Here is a 24,325-nt window from a genome sequence, read left to right on the forward strand (position 1 = left end):
GTGGTAAGTTATATTTTATCCACAGTTAAGATACCCACTATACCATTTGACTTGATACTCATTCCAAATTGTAAATTAGCGTAACTTTAACAGTAGTGAAACACTGATCAAATGATTAAGTTAAATTCAGATTATGATACTTGGCTATTTAAAATTACAACACAGGTGGCACACTACTCAGAATGCTCAGCTCCCTTCCAGCCCCCTCACTCCCTGATAAACAAGCTATTTTGATAATGTCCTGTCAGGTATCAAACTGTCATGACTTCATCATAGCACCTTACACCTTTATTTTCTCCTAACCATATAAGTTATGTTTTTTAGGTTTTTTTCCTTATAAAATACATGAAGGTTCTTAAAGACACTGGTGACGTAACAGCAGCAACATGCGCCTAAGATATTGCAATAATCCAATTTTCCCCACTTGCATGTGGTCTCAGCTTTTTGGGAATAGACAGAAATTCAAAGCAGCCCAATTCTACTGTTAATCTATAAAAGTTAAGAGTTTAAAAAAACCCTTAGGGGATTCACATTACACTTACTTTGGTGTAGAGTGTGGCCTTTAGCTAAAGTTTACAGCAAGAGCTGCCCCAATGCTGGCCCTCAAAAAACCAACACTCCCCCAAGCTCCTTAGTGCACATGGCCCTTGAGATAAAGCAGCCTACTCTCTGGTGCACCCACCAGGCTGGTAGAGAGAAAGGTTGGCCATACCTCTTCCCCGCCTCTTTTGGGGAAGTTTGTGTCACCCTCTCTCCCCTGCCACACCAGCTGCATGGTAGGCTGAATATTCAGGGTACAGCTCCCCAGTGGCCTCTGAAATACAAATAGTAATGTACTAAAAATGGCCCTTCATATGAATACATAGTTGAACTGAAAATGTAATTTAAAAAATTTGACAAAGACTGCTTAGCACTTCTCAGCACCCAGCTACTGCACGGATGATGCTGTAGAACTGAAATTGTATATAATAATTGGGGATGAAGGAGTAGGTGAGAAATGACAGATAATAGCTATCAAGTGAGCTAAAAAAATAAAAACTAAACAAGAAACACCCACACACATATATTACCAAACAGTAAGTAAACATATCCAGACTCTGCATGTTGTGTGTGAGAAATTAAATTGTAAAAATGCAAATGCATGTAATTCTCTCCTATCAGTTTTAAGTAGATCTGAATACATAATCAGTTGTTTTATAGCTTGTTAGGATTACCATGAGATGGCTCTTGAAATCCCTTCCAAAAAATGTTCCAATTTGCCTCTAATCCAAATTACTTTAGGTCACTGCAGATTTTAAGCAGCTAACCACAGATATTTCAGTTTCATTATTTCAGCTTGGAACCATAATGACAGGAGTTATCTATTCTTGTTTTTTATTCCCCTCTCTATTCTCTTCCAACCAGAGCCTAAAAGCATCACTAACCTCTGGAGAAGGAACTCCATTCCCAGTCTGGGGTCCAAACATTTTACAGATCAGCCCAGGAAGGTTAAAGCATGAGTAGCCTATACAAATAAAATGTTCTCACTTCATTAATGAAGGGCCTAATCCTAAAAATCCTTCCTTACTCTCATTGGTAGTCCCACTTTACCCATATGAACAATTCATTTGAAGGCAACAAAACTGCTCAAAGGAATATGGATTAGCCACTCAGCCAGTACCAGGCCCAAAGATTTTTAATCCTAAAACGTTTGTTCACATCTTGAGAAAGATTTCCCCTCCATCCAGACACACAGGTCTGACAGGTTTTTGCAAGAAAATAAAACAGCTACTGCTTTGCCCACAGAATGACTGAATATCAATAGCGATAGACCTGCAAATAAAACGCTGGCAACAATTCACTAAATTATACCCCCTTGTAAATCCTGTGCAGTGCTGAAATAGGCTTGGCTGTCTTATCACTATTGTGCAGGTCTGCAAATGTGCATCAGATTTGATTGTATTGCATGACAAATGAGAAAGCTATCTCAGGCTGCCGGGCAGCCCGAGAGACTATAGCAGTGTGCATACAGCATAACCTGTACCTATATCCTTCCAAAATTGTAATTTCCTAGAAGCTATCTGGTTTGTTCAGGACAAACACAGTAAAACACAAAAGTTATTTTTCTTCTTTCATTCAAATTTAGCCAAACTTAGGTCTTTTCTCAAAATTCAGTGTCCCTGAAATCCTGCCATCACCAGGGCAATGGGTTATATGACCCAATAAAGATACTATCCAGCACCAATAATTTTACAATTCTGAGGAATGCTTAACACAAGACAGAAACTAAGACAAGAAGTATAAGGCGACCATTAAAAAGTGGCAGGAATTAAATAAATTGAAAGTCTACCCACAGAAACAGAGAATCAGCATTAGCTAGGACTGTGAAGATATTTGCAACACATCAACCCAAGAAAGGCAATTTCAGGTTTTAGAATAAAATAATTAGTGTTTTAGCAAAAGCAACAAGGGTATGACAAAGGATATGCAAAAATCTTAATGGTCCCATGTGAATACATGGGGGGGGAAATGTAAACAGATGGAACTAGTGATCTGTAAGATAAACAGAGTCAAAAGAACAGGATTACTTGTGGCACCTTAGAGACTAACAAATTTATTAGAGCATAAGCTTTCGTGGGCTACAGCCCACTTCTTCGGATGCATATATAGAGTCAAAAGAGAAGAAACACAAACACCAATAAGTGGTGTAGGCACCTAAATAACTCCTACAACTAACAGAGAATATGGACACACACATGAAGGCAAGAAAGTAATAATATTTTCAGTACTTTATTCAAGAGTTGAAGGCTAGGTCAGACTAGATTATCATAATGGTCCCTTCTTGCCTTAGAATCTATGACTCTATGAAAGGCAGTTCAGAAAAAAAGGAAGTCTTCCCTTAACCAAATCCTCTTTGAAAGGTCCTCTTTACACAAACCACTCAGAAGAACAGAAGGCAACAGATTTTAAAAAGCCTGTAGCTCTCATCCACTTTCCACATGAAAGATATTTAAGAAGTTTCTATTCAGACGCAATAAAAACAAATCTCGTGTTCTTAGGATAAAAGTGAGAAGGGGGGAACTAACATGGCAGGTTTCCGTAAACCTGCTTTTATTTTGCATGTCTTGTTCCCTTTAGAAGTGTGGAGATGACTCAGTGTTAACAATACTGGGCCCAATTCAGATTTCACTCTTACACTGGTGAAGCCCAATTGACTTCAGTGATTATGAATCCCAATTTACACAGGTAAGAGAGAGAAGAATCATGCAGCATTATCAAGTAATCTGCACTTCAAATCAGTAACCGGGGCAAAATCTTGTCCTTTCTGAGGGTATGCTGATGGCTGCCAGGGAGCCTCTGCTCTTCCCAATACACCCATGCAGCATCTGGGTGGATATCCTGCAAACAAATGATGCAGGCTAGGGACTACTAATTTGTTTGATGGCATGTCTCCACTGGATGAGGGGGCACATTAGCCTAGATGCATAAAAGTAGTTAGGCATTTTGACACTAAGCATCAAACACCTAGAAAATCACTTTCCCCTCACGCAGGGCCTCAGAACCCAGTCTCCAGGCCAAAAGAACAGGAGTACTTGTGGCACCTTTGTTAGTCTCTAAGGTGCCACAAGTACTCCTGTTCTTTTTGCGGATACAGACTAACACGGCTGCTACTCTGATCTCCAGGCCAAGCGTCTACAATGCTGTTTTTAGCCCCATAGTGTGAACCCTGCAAACCCGAATCAGTGGATCCAGTCTCAGATTCACTGCTGCATTGTTGATTTTTGCTGCGTAGACGTACCCTTTGACCGTGATTCACAAAAGTTCAGCATGATAGAGCTGAGTGAGTTTAAGCACATACAGGGTTCAGTAGAATTTTGTGCCTTGCAGTAGTTCTGAAACTGGCACATAGGCACCTAAAACAGGGACTTAGGCACCTCACTCCTTTTGTGCATCTAGGCCTTGGAGTCTAGGAATAAGGAAGCTGATGGTGGAGCTATGGCGCACAGGACTTGGTGAGAAGCTGTCAAATTTTTCCATAGCAGTCTCTATTACAGCAGCCATGTCTGACAGGTAGGTATTTTTTATTAATTAGTTTCCCCCATGTCACCACACACCTCCCAACCAAGCTCAAAGCCAGCCTCATCCAGCCATGTCCTTAACACAACTGTTTTGCAACAACGGTAGCACTTATTTTACAAAGGCACTCCTCTCTATCCTGCGACAGAGAAGTATGACATGTTTTGAGTCAGGCTGCATCTGGCCCTATGCTGGTCTGTAGGAGTACGTTGAAGAGAACAAGGAGTCTGACAGCTAAGAGGCACATTCTCAGCCCTTTTCTTCAGGGAATTCAAGGATGGCTTGAGGGTGGGGCTGAAAGTGGCATCAGATGAGTAAGTGGGTCAGAGAAGAACCATTATTCCTTGCCTCATGCTGCACAATTCAAAGCTTGTAGCAACAGCTGCTCTGACCTGTGATCCAAGAGAACCACAGGAACGGTCTGCCTCAAGAATTACCCCACTGTCCCTGAGAATTAAATTTGAGCCAATAGAATAGCATCAGGCGCAAAAGAGGGCAAACAGGCAGTGTGGGTAGAAACTGGGTGTAGCCAACAGCAGGCTTCCTTATGCAGTTTTGGCAAGTCTTGTGATATTATCAAAGTCTCACACTATCCGCTGGGTTGGTTTTTAAATCCACAGCTCCCGGAGTGTCATAATTACACGAGAATCTCACCTTTCATTAAAAAGGGAAATTGCTAGTTCTCATGGTGCAGAGAAAAGCTTTAAAAACAGAGGAACCCTAATGGGTCATAAACCAGAAAACAAATGGAAGGAACCCAAAATTATTTTTAGAAATCTCATGTTTTTTTAATGTTTTAGATCGGCAACACTGAAGCCCGTCCTTTAGTGCACAGCAGCTATTTTGTTGGAAAGTATTTACTTCCAGTCCAATTACAGGAGTACCTGGAGAGACATACCTGAAGCAGCTGGTGGTGAGCAGCATGAGGAACAGAGTAGCCATTTGCTCAGGTGCAGCTCTTTGCCTTGCACACACACACACCACACACAAACACCTCTCCCATATTTTTAACTAGTGGCCTTAGGAAACCACGCATTTGTGTTTATTTCTATTTCATCTGATAACTGCATATCAGGATGGTTATTGAAATTTCTGAGCATTTCCCCCAGTATTGTCCTGAAGGCTTTTCCCAAGAGGCAAGAGCTAATTATTGGCAGAGATACTTATTTGATACAGTTTCTACATAACTTAGAGAAGAGTATTTAGTTCAGTTATAGTATTTACTCATTGGCTGTGGTTACTGTACACTCTTTCCTGTCCTTTATTCAGAAAAACAAAGGAAAGTTTGGCTTGTGTTGTTTTAAATCAGTAGGAGTTGGAAATATTCTAACAAGATATGACAGATTGCAGCAAAACCAACCCTTGAGAGGTTTTATTTCCCTTTGCCAAACTTTTAAAGAGACATAAAGTAAATATCTGTGCCACGTATAAAAGTTTAATTAGCTAAATTAATGTATTGCTACTGTTTAGTGGTGTTAATTTTTTTGCCCGTAAATGAATGAATTTTACCAGCACCAAAACACCTTCCAGGTGAAACAGCAAAATGTGGTCAGCAGTGCATTAATGCCTCCACTTCATTATATCTATGAACATGATGCACGCTTGATTATAATCAAATCAGTAAGCTAGCCTCTTGCTTCTCACTGCAAAATGAGATAAATTAACTACTAGCTACAACCATGGATGGAATATTAATGTATACAATGCCCTGAGGATACCCCTCTATGTAGTACAACATGCCTTATGAAAAAGTTCTAGTTCCAAGCTTTGAGATTATGATGCAAAACTGAGCAATTCCAAACAGGGTGAATTCAGTGAGACACCCTACACTAAAACTGAACATATTTCCAGATAGTACATTTGGTAGACACCATTGAGATGTATGTAATCTTTACCCCAGGCTACTCTAAACCCAAACCCAAACAAACAAACAAAGATTAGTGACTGGATCTGTGTAATCTGCTGGCCCTGCTTCCAGACCTCCTTTCACACTGGGAACTTGTGGAGATGGTGCACAAGGACAGCTCATGGACATTCCAGGAGTGAAGATCACCTACACACCTGCTCTCCTCTTCCTGGAACCCCCATGCAGTGGCACTATTCTGGTTCACAGCCTTCCAGGATCATATAAGATGGAGAGAGCATGGCAATGGGACATAGGGGGCTGTACCATAAAATATTTATATTCTTGGGGCATTACAAATAAAAAATGTCTACATGCTTTGAAACTGCAATATGTTGCAAGTTATAACATACTCTACAGTCCTGGTTTAATAGCAAAGGAAGTGACATTAAGCTTGAAAAGGGAAACTGCAGCTTTCATCAGCTCTTCACAGCCTGAAGAAAACTGAGCACAGCATGTGCCCTGACTAAAACCATAGGGCACTGAGGTCTTATAAAAATCAGGATTGTGTGACATTCCTGGGTTGCTTTTTGGCAGTCCACAGCATCCGAGCACAGAATGAGCAACCAAAGACTTTTGGTCATTTGATTACAAACCAACTGAATTCTGAGCCTCACATCAATCTAGAGTAGCTCATGCAGCACTTGAAACACAGCCTACTATAGTACTTGCCAAATAGAATAGGAGAAAAATACAAGGGAAAAAAATGACATTTTCAAATTTCTAAGAAGTTATCACTATTAACAAGATCTCTGTCTTAGGCATTTCTATGTTTCCCATCACCCTGGAATCTGAGCACTGCAGTGGAGTGCAAATAAAATAAATGTAAAGCTTTAACTACAAAGGAATTGGTGATGTCCTTTTAAAAACAGCATAAAGATTTGGCTAAATCAGACAGGGAATTTCACACAAGATTCTCAAGTTTTGATTTCATCTTCTACTCTTGCATTTTAATGATTTAAGCATCCTGCATTACAAGGTTTTCACTTACTGCATGGGAAGTCTTGGAGAGCTCCTCTCTGGAACCAGCAATTCCAGCTCCAGTATAATCTGATAGGAAGCAACTGAACAGACGAGGCCCCTGGCAAAGAAAAAAAAATTAAAGTGTAAACACCAGCTCTTGCATCTATTACACTGAGGAATATTCTCCTAAGAGAAATGTTAGAAGTCTCATCATTTGACTGTTAAAACTAGACTACAATGAATAAACCACTAATATATCAGAGTACACTGTAAGGTGTTACACCTGCAAACATACTCGCTAAGTATGTTGCATCCTCCTCTAGTAGCTTGTTTGCACAGAGAATAAGACCCCGTTACTGCTTCTAACATCATATTTCAAGTAGCTGAGGGCTTTTATGATGAAGGTCCTAGTCCTATCCTTGCTGACAACATGTTAGGGTTTGAGGGCTCATTATACAAAAAGACCAACTAGAAAATGTAATAGTACTTTTTCATTTTTAACTATTAGAATTCTGTGAAGATCAAGCATTTGTCTCTCATTCACCCTTAATTCTACACCCACTACTACAGTACCTAAACGCCAGGCACACAGAAAATCCAAATCCACAAACTGGTCAACAAATGGAATAAAAGAAGACAGCACTCTTCAATAACCACAGCCAAACTCAGGGAGAGACCCAAGGTCACTCCTTGCCAAGCCACTGGGGTAGCTTTAGCTATTTTATTTAAATAAGGAATTGAAAAAAAAATTGGGCCTATAATATATAAAATGCATATAATGTTGGTTGTATGAACACTGTCACAGCCCATTTGAGATAAAATGTATGGTATTAAGAATATGGTAATTGCAGGATGTTTCAAACATTCAGCTCTCTGTGAAAAGCTGAGTGTCTGAAGATGAGGATTTATAAATTGCAAATAAAAGAACCCGTCCCTAGTGATATCAAGCCAATGAGCAGCATGTTGACAGATATTAAATCCTACTGCCTAAATAATCCCCTTAAACCTGTATCCGTGAAACCCAACAGTGAATTTACAAAATTTATCCATCCCTCATGTTCAATATAAAATAATTTAACTAAAAAAACAAAGGGTGGGGAACAGGGTGGCCAATAGGTTTCCATCCAAGGGGTCTGCGGACCACAGGTTAAAAACCACCGTTCTATGTAGATCAAAAAGCAAAATTAAAAGAAATAGTTGATATTGCGTCTTTCAGGGAAAAAAATGAGGGGAAAAATATAATGCCACATTTGCTATGACAATGGTAGATTATATTAAATTGGACAATCTATGACAATCATTTAAAAGACAAACAGATTATGACAGACAGGACAGACAAATGCTAGGGGAAAGAGGTATACTTAGATTGTAAGTAGGGTTCTCGATTAATCGCAATTAACTCATGCGATTAACTCAAAAAAATTAATTGCTATTAAAAATGGCAATTCATTTTTTTAATCACACTGCTAAACAATAGAATACCAATTGAAATGTATTAAATATTTTTGGATGTTTTTCTACATTTTCAAATATATTTATTTCAATTACAATGCAGAATACAAAGTGTACAGTGCTCACTTTATATTATAATTGCATTACAAATATTTGCACTGTAAAAATGATAAACAAAAGAAATAGTATTTTTCAATTCACCTCATACAAGTACTGTAGTGCAATCTCTTTATCGTGAAAGTGCAACTTACAAATGTAGTTTATTTTGTTACATAACTGCACTCAAAAACAAAACAATGTTTCAGAGCCTACATGTCCCTCAGTCCTACATCTTGTTCAGCCAATTGCCAAGAGAAATAAGTTTGTTTACATTTATAGGAGGTAATGCTGTCCACTTCTTATTTACAATGTCACGTGAAAGTGAGAACAGGTATTTGCATGGTACTTTTGTAGCTGGCATTGCAAGGTATTTACGTGCCAGATATGCTAAACATTCTTATGCCTCTTCATGCTTCAATCACCATTCCAGAGGACATGTGTCCATGCTGATGATGGGTTTTGCTAGATAACAATCCAAAGCAGTGTGGACCGACGCTGCCTTATCTGTATTGTAATTGAAATCAATATTTGAAAATTTAGAAAACACTTTAAATAAATGGTTTTCTATTATTGTTTAACTGCGCGATTAATTGCAATTTTTTTAATTGTGCAATTAATTGCGATTAGTATTTGTAATCGCTTGCCAGCCCAATTGTAAGCTCTTCAGGGCTTGATTGTCTACTACTCTATATCCATGCAGTACCTAGCACTGAAGGCCCATTCTTGATTGGTCCCTAGGCTTTACCATAATACATTTTATTATTAATAATGCACAATTCAATGCAACATTCAATATTCATTTTGTGTAGGTTAATTACATGGTATTGTTTGTATTTGCCATATATGTATGTAACTTTAGCGCCCTCATGGCCAAGATGGAGTCTGCTCTGCTGGCAGCTTGGGCCAAGAAAAGGCCCCTGCAGGAACTCAGCAGGGAAAGTCCCTTCCATCCCAGGGCACCTGTTCCAAACCCCCCACACACTGGAAGACTCCAATGAATACAGGAGAGGGAAATATTTATTTACCGAGGGATGAAAGGCGAAAGACAACAGGGGAAATATAGGGGGAGGCTGCATTCAACACTAGGCCCCACAGGCCCAGTGGTAGCACAGTCTGAAAGGACAGATACCAAGCTATGTGTCTACACACCGAGTTCAGGAGTCCTAGGCAAAGTTCCAGTCCAGTGGTGAGTCTTGGGTGCTCCTGGTCATCTTTGGCACCAGTAAATTTTCGCCAGCAAACTCCTCTGGTGTCCTCTTCTGCCGTTCTCTGCAAAGCCACACAGAGTGACAACCTCCCCACTTAACTAGCTAACAGCCTCCATCCTTATTCCCGATGCGAAGTCACAAATCCCACTACTCACGGCCCCATACAGCTCTGGGGCAGCAATGATACTGTGTCCAGCTCCAGTTTGTCCTTCTCGGGCGATTCCTCCCTGGCACAGTGCTCCTCCTGGCTCCTGTCCTAGGGTGTCCCCAATCGGCCGCTCTGTCCCCTCCCAGGCTTTGGACAGGTTCTTTGCTGCTTCACACTGTGAGGGCTTGCTTGCTGCAACCCTTCTCTCTGGAGCTCCAGACACACACATCTTGTTGCTCTCCCATCTCTCTCTCCGCCCCCACCCCCACCCCCCCGCACTCCCTCCTCCTGGAACAATCAGCCCCCCTCAGGAAAAAGATTTCAAGGGAACATTACCTCTAAATCCCAAATGTAAAATTGGAAATTTGCAATTTTATACATCATTGAAAATTCACTTTTGAGCTTTGCTACTGCTGGTCTTCATGCTGACTGTAGTCTGGATGAAAGCTGGAGGCATGTAGGTAAGTATAGCGGTCAGCAGGTTTCTGGTATAGGGTGGTGTTTATGTGACATTTTGGGTACACGCATGGCCCCACAGTATGCCAACATTTTTATGGCTGACAGAACAACGCTTCCTCAGCTCTCGTCCCCTAACGCCCCTATTCTACTTGCACTACATCTTCATCATCTGGACCCATGAGAAGGAGGTCCTTGAGGAATTCCACCAGGATTTCAACAATTTCCACCCCACCATCAATCTCAGCCTGGACCAGTCCACACAAGAGATCCACTTCCTAGACACTACAGTGCAAATAAGCGATGGTCACATAAACACCACTCTATACCGGAAACCTCCTGACCGCTATACTTACCTACATGCCTCCAGCTTCCATCCAGACAACATCACACAATCCATTGTATACAGCAAAGCCCTAAGTTACAACCGCATTTGCTCCGATCCCTCAGGCAGAGACAAACACCTACAGGATCTCTATCAAGAGTTCTTAAAACTACAATACCCATCTGGGCAAGTGAAGAAACAGATTGACAGAGTCAGAAGGGTACCCAGAAGTCACCTACTACAGGACAGGCCCAACAAAGATAGTAACAGAACACCACTAGCCATCACCTACAGCCCCCAACTAAAACCTCTCCAGCGCATCATCAAGGATCTACAACCTATCCTGAAGGACGATCCCTCACTCTCACAGATCTTGGGAGACAGGCCAGTCCTCGCTTACAGACAGCCCCCCAACCTGAAGCAAATACTCACCAGCAACTACACACCACACAACAAAAACACCAACCCAGGAAACAAACCTTACAACAAACCCCAGTGCCAAGTCTGTCCGCATATCTATTCAAGGGACACCATCATAGGACCTAACCATCAGGGGCTCGTTCACCTGCACATCTACTAATGTGATATATGCCATCATGTGCCAGCAATGCCCCTCTGCCATGTACATTGGCCAAACCGGACAGTCTCTATGCAAAAGAATGAATGGACACAAATCTGACATCAAGAATTATAACATTAAAAAACCAGTAGGAGAACACTTCAATCTCCCTGGACACTCAATAAAAGACTTAAAAGTGGCAATTCTTCAACAAAAAAACCCTTCAAAAACAGACTCCAAAGAGAAACTGCAGAACTGGAATTAATTTGCAAACTGGACACCATCAAATTAGGCCTGAATAAAGACTGGAAGTGGCTGGGTCACCACAAAAACTGATTCCTCCTTGCTGATACTCACACCTTCTTGTCAACTGTTTGAAATGGGCCACCTTGACAACATTGAACTCATTAGCACTACAAAAATGATTTTCCTCCCTGCTTGTCAACTGTTGAGAATAGCCCACTTCCACCTTAATCGAATTGTCTCATTAGCACTGACCCCCAACTTGGTAAGGCAACTCACATCTTTTCATGTGCTATGTATTTATACCTGCCTCTGTATTTTCCACTCCATTCATCTGATGAAGTGGGTTTTAGCCCACAAACGCTTATGCCCAAATAAATTTGTTAGTCTCTAAAAGGTGCCACAAGGACTCCTCGTTGTTTTCACATATTCACGTGATTCCAGTGTCTGGGCCAATAAGTAAAAACACCAAATATCACGAGACTTACCATAAAGTGAGAGCTGTCTACACTGCTTGGTTTTTTAGATCTGAATACAGGCTCAGAAGTAAAACCTAGCTCAAGTGTTGTATTAGAGATCAAGTTTTCTTTTCCTCAACAAAGTTTAGCATCATAATATATAAAACTGCTGTCTGTTTCCCCCAATATCAACCTCTAGCAAGCAGATGCATTGTTCTGTCCAAAAGCCCAGTAAACTATTCATCCAGTAAACTGTACTTGTATAGAACTGACAAAAGGAATTTGTATGAGGGAAAGTTAGCCAGCTAATTCTATTACTCTCCCATTAGAAGGGATGCTAGCTAGAAAAGTCAAAATAAAGCCCCACTTAAATGTATCCTAAAGGACAGAGCACTGGACTGGGACTTAGGAGATCTGGATTCCAATCCCAGCTTTGCCACTGGTCTGATACATGACCTTGGTCAAGCCACTTCACACCTTCGCTATCAACTGAGGATAATGAAGATTACCTCCTTGGTAAAATGCTTTGAGATCTACTGATGAAAAGCACTATAAGAGCTAGTAATATTATCTAGCACATCAGTACAAAAGGATTAATGCACCAACATATACATTTCATACTGAAATAAAACTGATGCTAAGCTATTCTTCCCCAGAGTAAGATAATCTTAATAGCTTTTTTTGGTTCAAATCATTATTTCTAATTAGATCAGCTGTTAGTTGATGGCTCCAGTTATGATGTGCAGCATAATAAACGGGGGACAAATCAACCAAAACACATGCTTTAGAGATCATTGTCTATTCTACATCTATTTACAGTAACAGAATTGCTTAAAAAAAAAAAAACACAACCCATAAACAAAACACACACCCTAAGGTGAGCCTCTTTACACAGATAATGGAAAGAGAACATCACAACACCCACACATTGTTCTTGCTATCTCAGAGGAGATTAACGTGAGATTTTTTCCTACCACCTCAAGTACAAAAGAATACCTCTTCATTATAAAACAATTGATTTAAGATGTATATTGCTGATAGGGGACAGATATTTTCCTGTAGTCAGGGCAAGTTTTCTGTCAAGGAACCAAGTAATCAGTAGTATCAAGGAGCTGAAAAATTCCTGACAACCTTCATGGCATTTGAGTCATACAGGAGCCCAAATGCCCCTTCTGTGAGGTCACAACTACAACTGGATTCAATAAAGAATTAGGTAAATTCATGGAGGATAGGTCCATCAATGGCTACTAGCCAAGATGGTCAAGGGCGGAACCCCACGCTCTGGGTGTCCCTAGCCTCTGACTGCCAGAAGCTGGGAGTGGACGACAGGTGATGGATCACTAGATAATTGTTCTGTTCTGTTCATTCCCTCTGAAGCACATGGTCACTGTTAGAAGACAGGACACTGAACTAGATGGACCATTGGTCTGACCCAATATGGCCAGTCTCATGTTCTTCTTTACAATATGTACTAAAAAATGTTCCTCTCCTCTCCTCTATTGTTTGGGCCACTGCTGTAGCATGGGCTGTAAAATCTCCAGTCAGTGACAGAATTCCTTCCCTATTTATCATCCAATATGCCAAAGCTCTGATCTCTCGGGCCATAATACGTCAAGTAGTTGTGCATAATTAAACCTACACTGATAGACTAACTGTCACAGAGTATCACAGAGATAAAATTATTTTTAAACCTGCCTTATCTGTAATCCAGAGTTATCTACAGTACAGTTAACAGTGTTTTGAACCGAGAATAAATTTTCTTTTTAAAAGGCAGAACCACCAGACCTTCTCCCCCACCCCCTCCACAACCTAGGTCTTACAAGAAGAAAAACACTGTTGTGCTCTGATTCTCCTTTGTAATGCTGTATCAAAATGTATTCACTGACTCTGAAGGATAATGAGAGGGCCATGTACAGAATAAGAAAGCTATGCATTTCCCACCAGCGACAGAAGCTGTAATTTGTATTCCTCTCTTATGGTCCTTTTAATACATATTTTTTATTACATGGGCAAATAGAAGTTAGGTTTCCATATTTCCCCTGCTTCATTCACTCCATATTTAAAAGAAGAAACAAATGAATCTGGTGACTCACAGAGGTCAACACCACATGAACAGAATAATGGCAAGATTTATAGTTTGTCAGGTTACTTTATACTTTCATGTATTCTTATAACAATTACATTTTAGAAAGCCTGCAATATCTTAAGGGTAAATTTAAATATGTAGGCAAGCAGTTCTGGTGGAATAGCAACAAATGCATCATGCTGCATAGTAAAAGTCTGGAACCAAATAAGGCTTTTTGTTCTTCCCCATCCTGGATCAGTTTATAAAGGAAATATTTGTACCCTTGGCTGGACTGTCCTTTAGAGCCTACCATACATTAGTACTTGTAACCGCATTTGAAACAGTTTGCACCAAAATAGATGGAAGAACGTTTTGCAATTAGAAACTGACTGTGCTTGATCCCTGTTAGAGGGTAATAGCAAGCACAGTTTTGGCTAAAATGATTGTAACATATTAAAGTGTAAAGTGTTCCAGTGTAGACAGAATTCTTTACAAACAATCATGTTTGACTATGATCATAATCATGGATTTGCTTTTCTGTACATGGAGGAAATACTTAAACGAAAGTGCTAGAGTAGCCCACACTTTAAATGTGGACTTCATTTGATTCAGGTGAGCCTTTTCCAAGAAGAGTGCACCTCTGACCATCTTCTTAATTGTTTTCTTCCCAAGGAAATTGCAATATTAACTAGCATTTTGGAAAACACCCCTAGAAAGGCAGGTAGGCCAAAAGGTGAAGGAGCAAACCAGTAACACTGTCTGCTGCATGTGAAGCAGAGATCTATCCTCTGGAAGCTGCATATAATAATATGTAGATAGGTGTTCTCTACAGCTATTGATAGAAAAAAAAAAAAAGTCCTTTGTAAGTTGCTGCTAAGGTGGAATTTAGGGTCTCCATCCCTGAACTATGGCTTCTGAAGGAGTCTGTTCAAGAGCTTCTGGTTGCGTGTACTTCTGTCTTTTGAATGCTTGGGCACTAGGAAGAGGATGGAGTAGAGTGCTAAGCCTTCTTGTTCCCTGTGGGATTGATTGGCATTCTGCAGTCTTCATATTCTGATATTTCAAATCAGTTAGAGGAAGAGGTCAATAAAATTGGTTTTGGAATTGCATTTACTTCTAAGATGTAAGCCAAGCTATATGTCTCTGCCCAAGAGTCACTCTCTTGCTGTAGTACTGCACACTTTCAAAGAAACAACACTTTGAAATTTCCTGCTAGTTGCCCTCTGTTTGGGGGACCACCTTACACAGAGTCAGGCTGCAGTCATGCTTCTTTGAAAGAAGGAGATACACAGATGCCTCTCATGCTACTCGATGTATTTAATCAGGAAGCTGGACATACCGCCACTAATTTTAGGCTGGATCAAAGGATTTTCAATACCCATAAATTCTAAATTTCTTTTTGAGCTGCAAGGCCTCAGATTTTTATTTTTATTTTTAAATGGGGTTCCCATGACAAATCTATTCATAGTCACCACAACACCTGCCCAATGGGACGCTTAAGTTACCAGTTGCCTGGGGTTTGGCTTTTCATAGCATCAGGCAGATCTGGCGTTGTGGTTGAGAGAGTTACAGCTCATTGCTCTTACTGTAAATCTCAGTAAGGATAACGGGGAGGTGGCGATGCAATCTCACAACGGAAGTCTGACCATGCAGGCCTGGCTCTAGCACAAGACATGGAGGCAACAGATGTAAGAAGCGCTGCTGAAGTGACCTTGCTTTTATTATTATATTATTCTTTTAACTAACGACTTGCCAGGTCTTTTACCAGACACTAGATTGATACTCCCAACAGTTGATGCCAATCAGAACAGGTTTCTTGCAAACAGATTAACTCCCCTTCCCCCCCACTTCATCCCACACTTCCTTTTACAAAAGGCCTATATGAAGGAATACAGAGTCCACATAATACTCCTGAGAATGCTTTCAAATTACTCTTCGTCAACACACTGATTCTGAGGTTCTTCCTTGGTGAGTTCTAACCCCAGGTCTGTACTACAGAAGTAAGTGGAACACTAGAAATGTTCACCCTTGAGATGATCCCTAGGAGGGCTCCTTAAACTTTATAGGTGATCCCTAAGTGTGTTTGAGGGAGGGGTACAGGGAAGCCTTCACATGTGGCCAAGGCCGACAAGGGGAGGGGGGAAGCTGGTACAAATTATCAGGACCCGGCAGTCCGGAAGGGGGCCCGGGGCCCAGCTTCCCCCCACCCCCCTTCGTCGGCCCTGTTTAGCCGGTCCGCCCTTGCTGGGGGGCCCGAAACAAAATTTTCACCGGGGCCCAAACCCGCTCTCGGCAGCCCTGCATGTGGCAGCTATTTCAACTCACTAAATCCCACAGTGAGTCAAGCAGGGTTACATAAAGGTTGATTCACACCTTGTTAAAAGGTATGGGGAAATAGTCAGAAATAAGCAGTGAGTCAAGAAGCTCCTTATCATCTGCTCATTCCTCCATGTCTGGTACATTTTCCTCTCATCCACACAACTAGCTCTGGAGGAAAGGGGTAAAAAAAATGGCGTGGCAACGGCCAACCTGCAGCACGAGCAGGGTCCCATTAGTCCGGCAGGTGTGGTAACAGCCGACCTGTTACTAATTCCAATTAGCCCAGGCATTTCTGTCAAATTCTCTATCCCTCTGGTTGTCCATGAAGTGCTCCTGCCAGAGAGGCCTGTCCAAACATGTTGTGCTGGAACCTGCTGTCTCAAGAAGGAGGTGTTTGCTGCAGAGCCCCACGGCTAAGTAACAACCAAGTAATGCTTAGAATTTAATAAACCAACTAAAGAGGATCCATTCTGGTTGTTTTGTTCTCTTGTTGCTCTGAGCAGAACATCTGGTAAAGCCTTCCTGCAGCAACTGGGGTCAATTTACACTAGCTGGATTTCAGGGATCTGATCACTCCCAGCCTGCTTTATTGGAGGCAGAAATCAGACCTGTTAAAGAGCTGCAAGGAATAAGAACCATTGTAATGGATCTGCAGAACTTCCCTATGGTATCATTTGTCCACAAGATATTACAACTGCTCCATAAAATGCAACAAGGAGATCTAAAGTTTGCCACCTCATCATATACTGCTTACAGTTGCTCAGCATTTGCTTCTAGATTTAGAGGGTTGTATTTTTGTAAACCACACATACTTGAACTTGCAGGCCAAAAATAGCTTTAATCTTGACATATTATGTTAGGATGAAAGACAGACTTTAGAGGGGCTATTGCAGTGTCTCAGAAATGCATACAGAAGGCTAGTGCAGTGTACTTATAGCCATGTTGGTCCCAGGATATCAGAGAGACAAGGTGGGTGAGGTAATATCTTGTATTGGACCAACTTCTGTTGGAGAGAAAGAGATAAGCTTTCGAGCCACGCAGACCTGAAGAAGAGCTCTGTGTGGCTCAAAAGCTTTTCTCTCTCTCAGAGAAGTTGGTCCAATATAAGATATTACCTCACACACATTGTTTCTCTACAGAAGGCTAAGTTTATTACTGTGTACGCACTGACGCGTCTGTAGCTGAGTACCAATCCATGTACAACACATTTATGCAGGACAAGAAACCTTGTACTCTTTACTGACATAGTAGACTTAGAATCTGGGACAACTGTTGGCATCATGCAGGGATGAAAAACAGTTTTAGGAGTTTTTGAGATCAAGGCTAAAGAGTCAGATCAGTACTGGATGGCCGGAATTTGGCCTGATTGTGAGATCCTTGGGCAAAAAGACATTATACAGGTTGTCAAATTATGTTCAGCCATATATATACACACACACGACACTCCATGTTGTGCATTGTGTTGGGCACAACCTTAAGCTGGAGTTTGGATTTCAAACAAGAAAAGGATTAAACAAAATGTATTTTGAAAGTCATTTCTGAATTTTACTATTCAAATCCCCAAAAGGCAACTTTAGGCTCTTGATGACACCTTTGAGGCAAGAGGTTTATTTGCAGGGTATCGACCGTGTATACTGAGCGGCAAGTCAGGCCAATGTACCAAAGTCAGTCATCAAAGATCATCACTTAGCTGTCACCCACACAAACAAAAGCAGAAGAAGCAGAAAAATGCTTTTTACACAATCACAGCAGCAACAATATCTCATTTTAATTTACTTGAAAGAATGGGACCAAACCATCCCTGCCACCCACCCTAAAAAAATATGTTTTCTCGGACAACCTAATTTGAAGTCTTAAATGCCACTGAACAAGGGATCAGCATTTCTCCCCCTCCCTGCCTGAACCAATTCCATTGTAGCCAATAACTCTCTGCTTCCCTAAATACTCCTTTGCCATTTCAATTGGACACAGTGTTGTTATTCTTCCTCACTTCATGCCCTAAAACCTGTTCTATAAGGCTGCTGTGAGCTGCAGCTGCTTTGTTTCACAATCACAGCAGAGGTAACTGCATTTCAGTTAGTCAGTGAGCACTACATTTCCTTTAGCCACCTTACAAGTGTGCTGCGGGACACAGCTAATGGGGCCAATCCAACCTCTGTAACAGTCATCCCCAAACTTTTTACCTCATGGCCCCCCTTGCCCCGTCCATGCCCAAACCGGGTCTGGCAGCAGGGGAGATGTGGACAGCTGTAAGGGGGCCAAGGCAGGGCCACATCTGGGGGTGTGGGGCCAAAGGCGGAGCTGGGTGGCACTCCCTCCCCGCCCCCGTGGGGGCTGGCCCAGGTCCCAGCCACACCTAACCCTCTAGGATTGTCCTGGAGTCTCCAGGAATTAGAGATTAATCTTTAATTAAATATTTTGTCATGTGATGAAACCTCCAGAAATATGTCCAACCAAAATTGGCAACCCTAGCTGCACCCACCCTGAACGTTCCTCTGTGTCCCCCCAGGAGGGTGCACCCCACAGTTTGGGGACCTCTGCTTTATAATGAGGCAAGACTCTCACTGAAGTTGCTTCAAAAATACCACAGGACTGGATCTGGCAAGACCTGTCTTCCTGTGTGTGGAATTCCATGAGGGAAAGATTTGCAGGGTCAGACCCCTATTCTGTAGTGACTGCGAGATCCTCGGGCAAAGAGGCATTAGAAGAGGACAAAGTAGCATTTTATTAGACGCAATTGCTCAGGTAGAAAAGTCTCAATCAAAATTTTAATACACAACATTCAAAATAGATTATGGGAAACTGTAAAGATGAGGGGGAGATTTTCAAAGGCATGATGTGCAGTTAGACACCTAACTCTCACTGAAAGTCAATGGCAAATGCACAATGAACTACCCTGTGCCTTTGAGCATCTCCCACAATACAATATCAGACACCAGAGAGAGCCTATTAAAGTTAAATAAATACAATGGAAAAAACATGCCAATGAGCACTGACTTTTGTTAGAGTTGAGACAAGCTATTAATGTACAGGTGATAAAACCTTATCTGGGTACCTGATGGCTCGCAATCACTTAACTATCCAAGTTGTTAGTAGTAACCTTCTAGACACAAATTACCCTCAAATAGTTGCCAACTGCTCGAAGGTGAGTACCCCAGGTACAATTCTCCAGATAAAATGGCAGGACTGGGGTGCATTCTGGTGGATGTCAGAGTATTTTCAGAAGTGTTGGTGTTTGGCTAACCATCCAGAAATTTATCTAGATAAACGTTCAGAAGAATGTTATCTGGATATACTGAGACACACAGGCAAGGCTACCAGAACCCTATTTTCAAACTCCCCTCTCCATCTTCACATTTGTCCTTAGGGGAAAGTCCTCAGGGGCTGTCAGAAAAAGCTGAATAATAGAGGGTAGACACAAATTCTTCATGCCTTGGGGAGTAAGACTGACGCATACATTCTATTTTGGTTCTTCAACCAAAAGAAATGTATTTTTGGTCAATAAATATTTTTGAATAATAAAGATAATTGTTGAAACTTGACACAGAGCAGAGTAATATGATTTTTTTAACATAAAAACATAACCTAAACAGGATTTGAACTCTGTACCTGAAATCACTAGATAATTGTTCTGTTTTTGCTTATTTTTGCTGAAGTATCACTGAGACTCACAAGAATATTATTAATGCAAGAGCTACACATTTCAAACAAAAGTCTCAATCCTACAATCTGGTGAAGGTGGATCAGAGTGCAACATATATCAGATATCATGATGAGGACCCGAGTGTCCCCCCCAGTTCATGCATTTAAATGTTATATATATAAATTCATTTTTCTTCAGCTAAAGATGGAAGAGGAGGAAGGAAAACTTTCCTATTTTGAGCTATAAATGCCTCCAAAAGTCAAGCAATTTATCTACCTACTATGTCATTTGTCTCTCTTGATCCCTGAATAATTTTTTAATGTATTTTAAGGAAGTCCCTATATATAAGAAAGGAAAAGGATGAAAGGATTACAGGAAAAAAAATAAGTGTTACAAAAATAAAGAAACTTAGTGATGTTGGTGTCTCTTGCATGGTAGTATAAACTGCTGGTAGCTGAAAGTTAGGTGCTTGAAGCCTAATTAGAACTAATTCTTTTGACCAACCAGAGCTTGGGCATGAACTTTGAGACCATCCCACTAGGTTTCTTTAAGGAGAGAAACAAAGCTTAATGTTGCATGTTTCTCCACATAAGCTAGTACATATCATGCAGGAACAATCTATCCTTTCACTAGGTTGGCGAAGTTGCCTTTGTTGATGGGAGGATGAGGGTCAGCGGGGGAGAAAATCAGCAGCAGTGAGAAACATTCTTGGATATGCTATTTGGGCAGGTTTAACCAAAGCTATATTCCCTACCATGAAAAGCGAAAGCCCTTTTTTGGCACATGCCCGGCACCTCATCCAGCACAGTGGGTGAAAGTCTGTGACATCTGTGCTCCACCTCAAACAGAGGCAGAATGACACAGGGAGGCATATTTTTATGCTGTTTTCCATCTCAAAACAAGTTTGTTTCCCCAAAACTGAGCTCAGTTTTGAAGAGTTCCCATCACAGATCTCATTTAACTCTTCTCATCTAGAGCATCCATCCTACACCAATGGTGGCAATGATGTTTTCTAAACATTTTAAAATGACTTTAAAAGGTCAGGAGAAGCAAGTGGGGAAGGGGAAAAGGTTATGATGAATTTGGTTTGCCTCTTTTTGACATGAATGAGGTTGCTTCTAGTCAGGATGCATTAGTTTAAAAGCAGAAAGAAGAGGGGCTAATATACTAGAAAATGCAAGTTTAAGTCTCAAGGAGCCAGAGCCTATGAAGAGCAGGTCTGCAAGAAAGAAACACATCCATAGAGACCAGCAGATGTACTAACACAAAGAGTGTCAGGACAGCTGTTTTTCCCACCTATCCATAGTAATAAGATGAAGTTAAACACAGTAGAAGGAATAGGAGAAAAACATATGTAATTCTTTGCATCTTCCTAAGAAAGGTCTGTACAACTCAATATGTCTGAGAAGTGTCAGTTTCAGAGTTTTCCATTTTAACCCCAGCCAATAAGACAACTCATTTCCGAAACATAGCTTCTCAGTACAGTCGGCTAAAATCAGAAAAATCAAGATGTAGACAAGTATCTGCACATATCATAGCCATAACCCCTGGATGGCTTACAGTCTTGCATGGGAAACTACAAGAATATCAAAATATTTACAAAAATCGTTTACTATTTTATCACTATATGCCATATATACTGCACACTACAGATATCCAAGTTAAATTAAGATGCCTTGTAGCTGTTATCTTCTTTTATCTATAGTTCCACTGGCTTGCAGAACTAATAAGATTTGTTGAGCAATAGAATCAGTAAATGCCTAAAATACCCTTCCGGCAAAAACACCACCATTTCCTGTGATATTCTGGTGAATATCTTGACAGGCTAGGATGATTGAAAATCATCACTTAAATTACTACGGCCTGTTTGCAAAGCTAAGATGGTTGGTCTTTTTAAACCATCTCAAGGCAGAATAAAAAGCAACTATAAAGTATACCTATATAAAGATTATATTACATAGAAATAAGAAAAAGAAAACCTTACTGAATTCTCCTTTTATGTCCTTGCTATATATAACCACCAACAGAAGGGTACCGAGAAAACTAACTTTGTAAATCAAAAAGTACAGACTGCCAATTGTTAAGGCAAAGCATGTCAATTCTTCCCTATTGAACATTCAGCCTCATACACACAGGACCCCCTCTTCCCCTCTGGCAATATCAAAAACCCCATCATCTGATCATAGTAAAGCTGGTAAGGAGGGGAGGGGGGAAATCATGTTATAATTTGTCACACTGTTTACTTTAAGAAAAATGAAGTGGAGAATTTTTAATTGAGTAGCTTTTCCCTCCAGACCTCATTATGAAGGAGAAGGGGGGGAAAAAAGTTGATCAAAAGCTCTAATTCAGTTGCTACACTGGAGGCATGATAAACCAGAAACAAATATAAATTCTAAGAGGGGTGCATCACATGAAGACTTCTCTTCTGTGTTTTTCGATCTTAAAACAAATTAACTCTGAATTCTCCAGCACTGTAGATGAGCAATGTGTGTAGATATACACGCACACACACACTTACTTTAGAGCTAGGTACTGACAATTAAATATACATACACACACTATATAAACATTCCACGTGTACATATACACACACTCCAGACAAAATATTAGATAATGAGGTAATAACAAAAATTGTAAAAGTTACACTCTAAAATATTGCAGATATAAATTAGTAGAAGAGGGATAGAAGCACAAAATAGAAAAAACAGAATACAGCATTGACTGCAGTCAGAGAAAAAGGTGATCCCAGCAGCAGCAACTTTCTGGATATAAACACTTCCCATTTCCAGTTCTCATCTGACTGAAATGAGGCAGCTGTATTAAAGCTTCCCTGCCACCACTATGTTACCACAATAGAAAGAAAGAAAAGCACTTCTGTACCAGGCAGAGAACATCTTCTGAATCCATCCCTGCACCAGACACAGCTATATAAATACCATCAATACCATCACCTTTCCAAATCATAGCAACAGATCGACCAAGCAATGCCCTCTCTCATCAGCTGCTACACATTAAATAAACTATCATATTAGTAAAATTACACTCTTCCTGTTGGAGTCTCTTTCCAATCTGGCTTCTCTTTGCACTGCTGGCAGGGTTGGTTTCCTCCTCCGCAATAGCGAGAGAATGGGGATGAGATTTGGTGGCAGCAAAATCCTCGCTCTGCAAGGGTGGCACTGCGGGCAGTTCTCCGCCCCACAGACCCCTTTCAAGGAGCTTAATTTCCCCCCACTAGCTGGAGCTAAAATGTGGTTGGTCGATTGGTTTAGGGGGGAGGGAGAGACTACATGCAATATCCTGTTATCAGCATCCCACCAGGACAAGGAGCTCGGGGTAGGAGAATGGGACTTGCATGCAGCATCTGCCCCCCTCCCCCTTCAACACACACTGCAAGGAGCTCAGGGTAGGGGAGAGGGACTTGCATCCAGCATCTGGCCCCTTCCCCCAGACACACACTGCAAGGAGCTCGGTCAGGGTAGAGGAGTGGGACTTGAATGCAGTATCTGCCACACAAACAGAATGGGACTTGCATGCAGCGTCAGGTCCCCTCCCCCCACACAAACATACACACTGCAAGGAGCGCTTGGGGTGGGGGAGTGGGACTTGCATGCAGCATCTAACCCCCTCCCCACACACAAACACACTGCAAGGCACTCAAGGGGCTTCCACACACTATTTCCCTGCCAGCACTGCAGCATCCTACTCCCCGCTCCTGAGGGAGCTCCCAGCGGGCGAGGTGTCTACAGCGGTTCCCTCCTCCCCGTGCCTGGGGCACAAAGGCTCTCACTCAGCCCCTCACTCGGCCGGCCCCTTTCTCTGCTGACCCCTCTCTGGGAGCAAAGCCCCAGCAAGCGCCAGTGGAGGGCTGGCTGCCGGGGTGTTACCTCCTCACCCCCGCTTACCTGGGTTGGGACTATGCCGCCCCTTCGCCGCCACTCCTGCTCCTCACAGACCGACCGGGACCAGCCGCACCAGCTCTTTTGTGTGACTGCTTCAGAGGAGAGCCACACACGGAGACTACTAATGAACCCGGGAAGCTGAATAGCAGCAGATACCGCCTCCTCCCCAGCCGCCCCGGACTCTGCATGGCGCATAACCAAAGCTTCCAGGCGTTTGAGGAAGGGAAGCCCAGTCCGCTTTTGGGGTCTGAGAGGCCTCAGCAAGCTACCCCCACTCATTAACATGATTACCCTCTCCCCTATTCCCTGGCCCTCCTACAGTCAGCAGCAGAGAAAGAATCAGGGCAAACAGGACTTTCCTAATATGACCTTCCCCAGGTTCTCTATGATATTAACTGGAGACGGCCTCAAGCCCCAAAAATCAGATCTGGGTCAGAGTTCAGATTATTACCCTTCCTTCCCCTTTCCCAATAAAGTTTGGGAGTGTTTGACTGTGGGGTTTTGGTACTGATCAGGGCCAGCTCCAGGC

At 41.7% G+C, this 24,325-nt stretch overlaps 1 protein-coding gene across 27 annotated transcripts in view; it reads right to left on the reverse strand.

Moving 5' to 3' along the window:
• The window catches only part of APBA2 (amyloid beta precursor protein binding family A member 2), a 304,744-nt gene extending 280,633 nt beyond the window's left edge, over window positions 1-24,111 (reverse strand). For 8 of the 27 annotated variants that reach the window (XR_010590738.1, XM_065558317.1, XM_042853843.2 and 5 more), the window contains exons 1-2: window positions 23,800-23,915; window positions 6,951-7,040 (exon numbers count right to left, since the gene is read on the reverse strand). Coding sequence is in view for 3 of the 27 variants with exons in the window: in XM_065558324.1 (XP_065414396.1) it covers window positions 6,951-7,040; window positions 9,623-9,742; window positions 23,800-24,081 (492 nt within the window). In the remaining 24 variants the exon portion in view is untranslated. Of the gene's footprint in view, window positions 1-6,950; window positions 7,041-9,622; window positions 9,743-22,777; window positions 23,662-23,799 lie in introns of those variants that run through there. The other 19 variants (XR_010590740.1, XR_010590742.1, XR_010590739.1 and 16 more) reach the window with 14 other exon arrangements.
• Between the last annotated feature and the right edge of the window lie 214 nt (window positions 24,112-24,325).

This window comes from Chrysemys picta, chromosome 10 (genome assembly GCF_011386835.1).
Source record: "Chrysemys picta bellii isolate R12L10 chromosome 10, ASM1138683v2, whole genome shotgun sequence".
In the NCBI taxonomy this organism is placed as follows: Eukaryota; Metazoa; Chordata; order Testudines; family Emydidae; genus Chrysemys; species Chrysemys picta.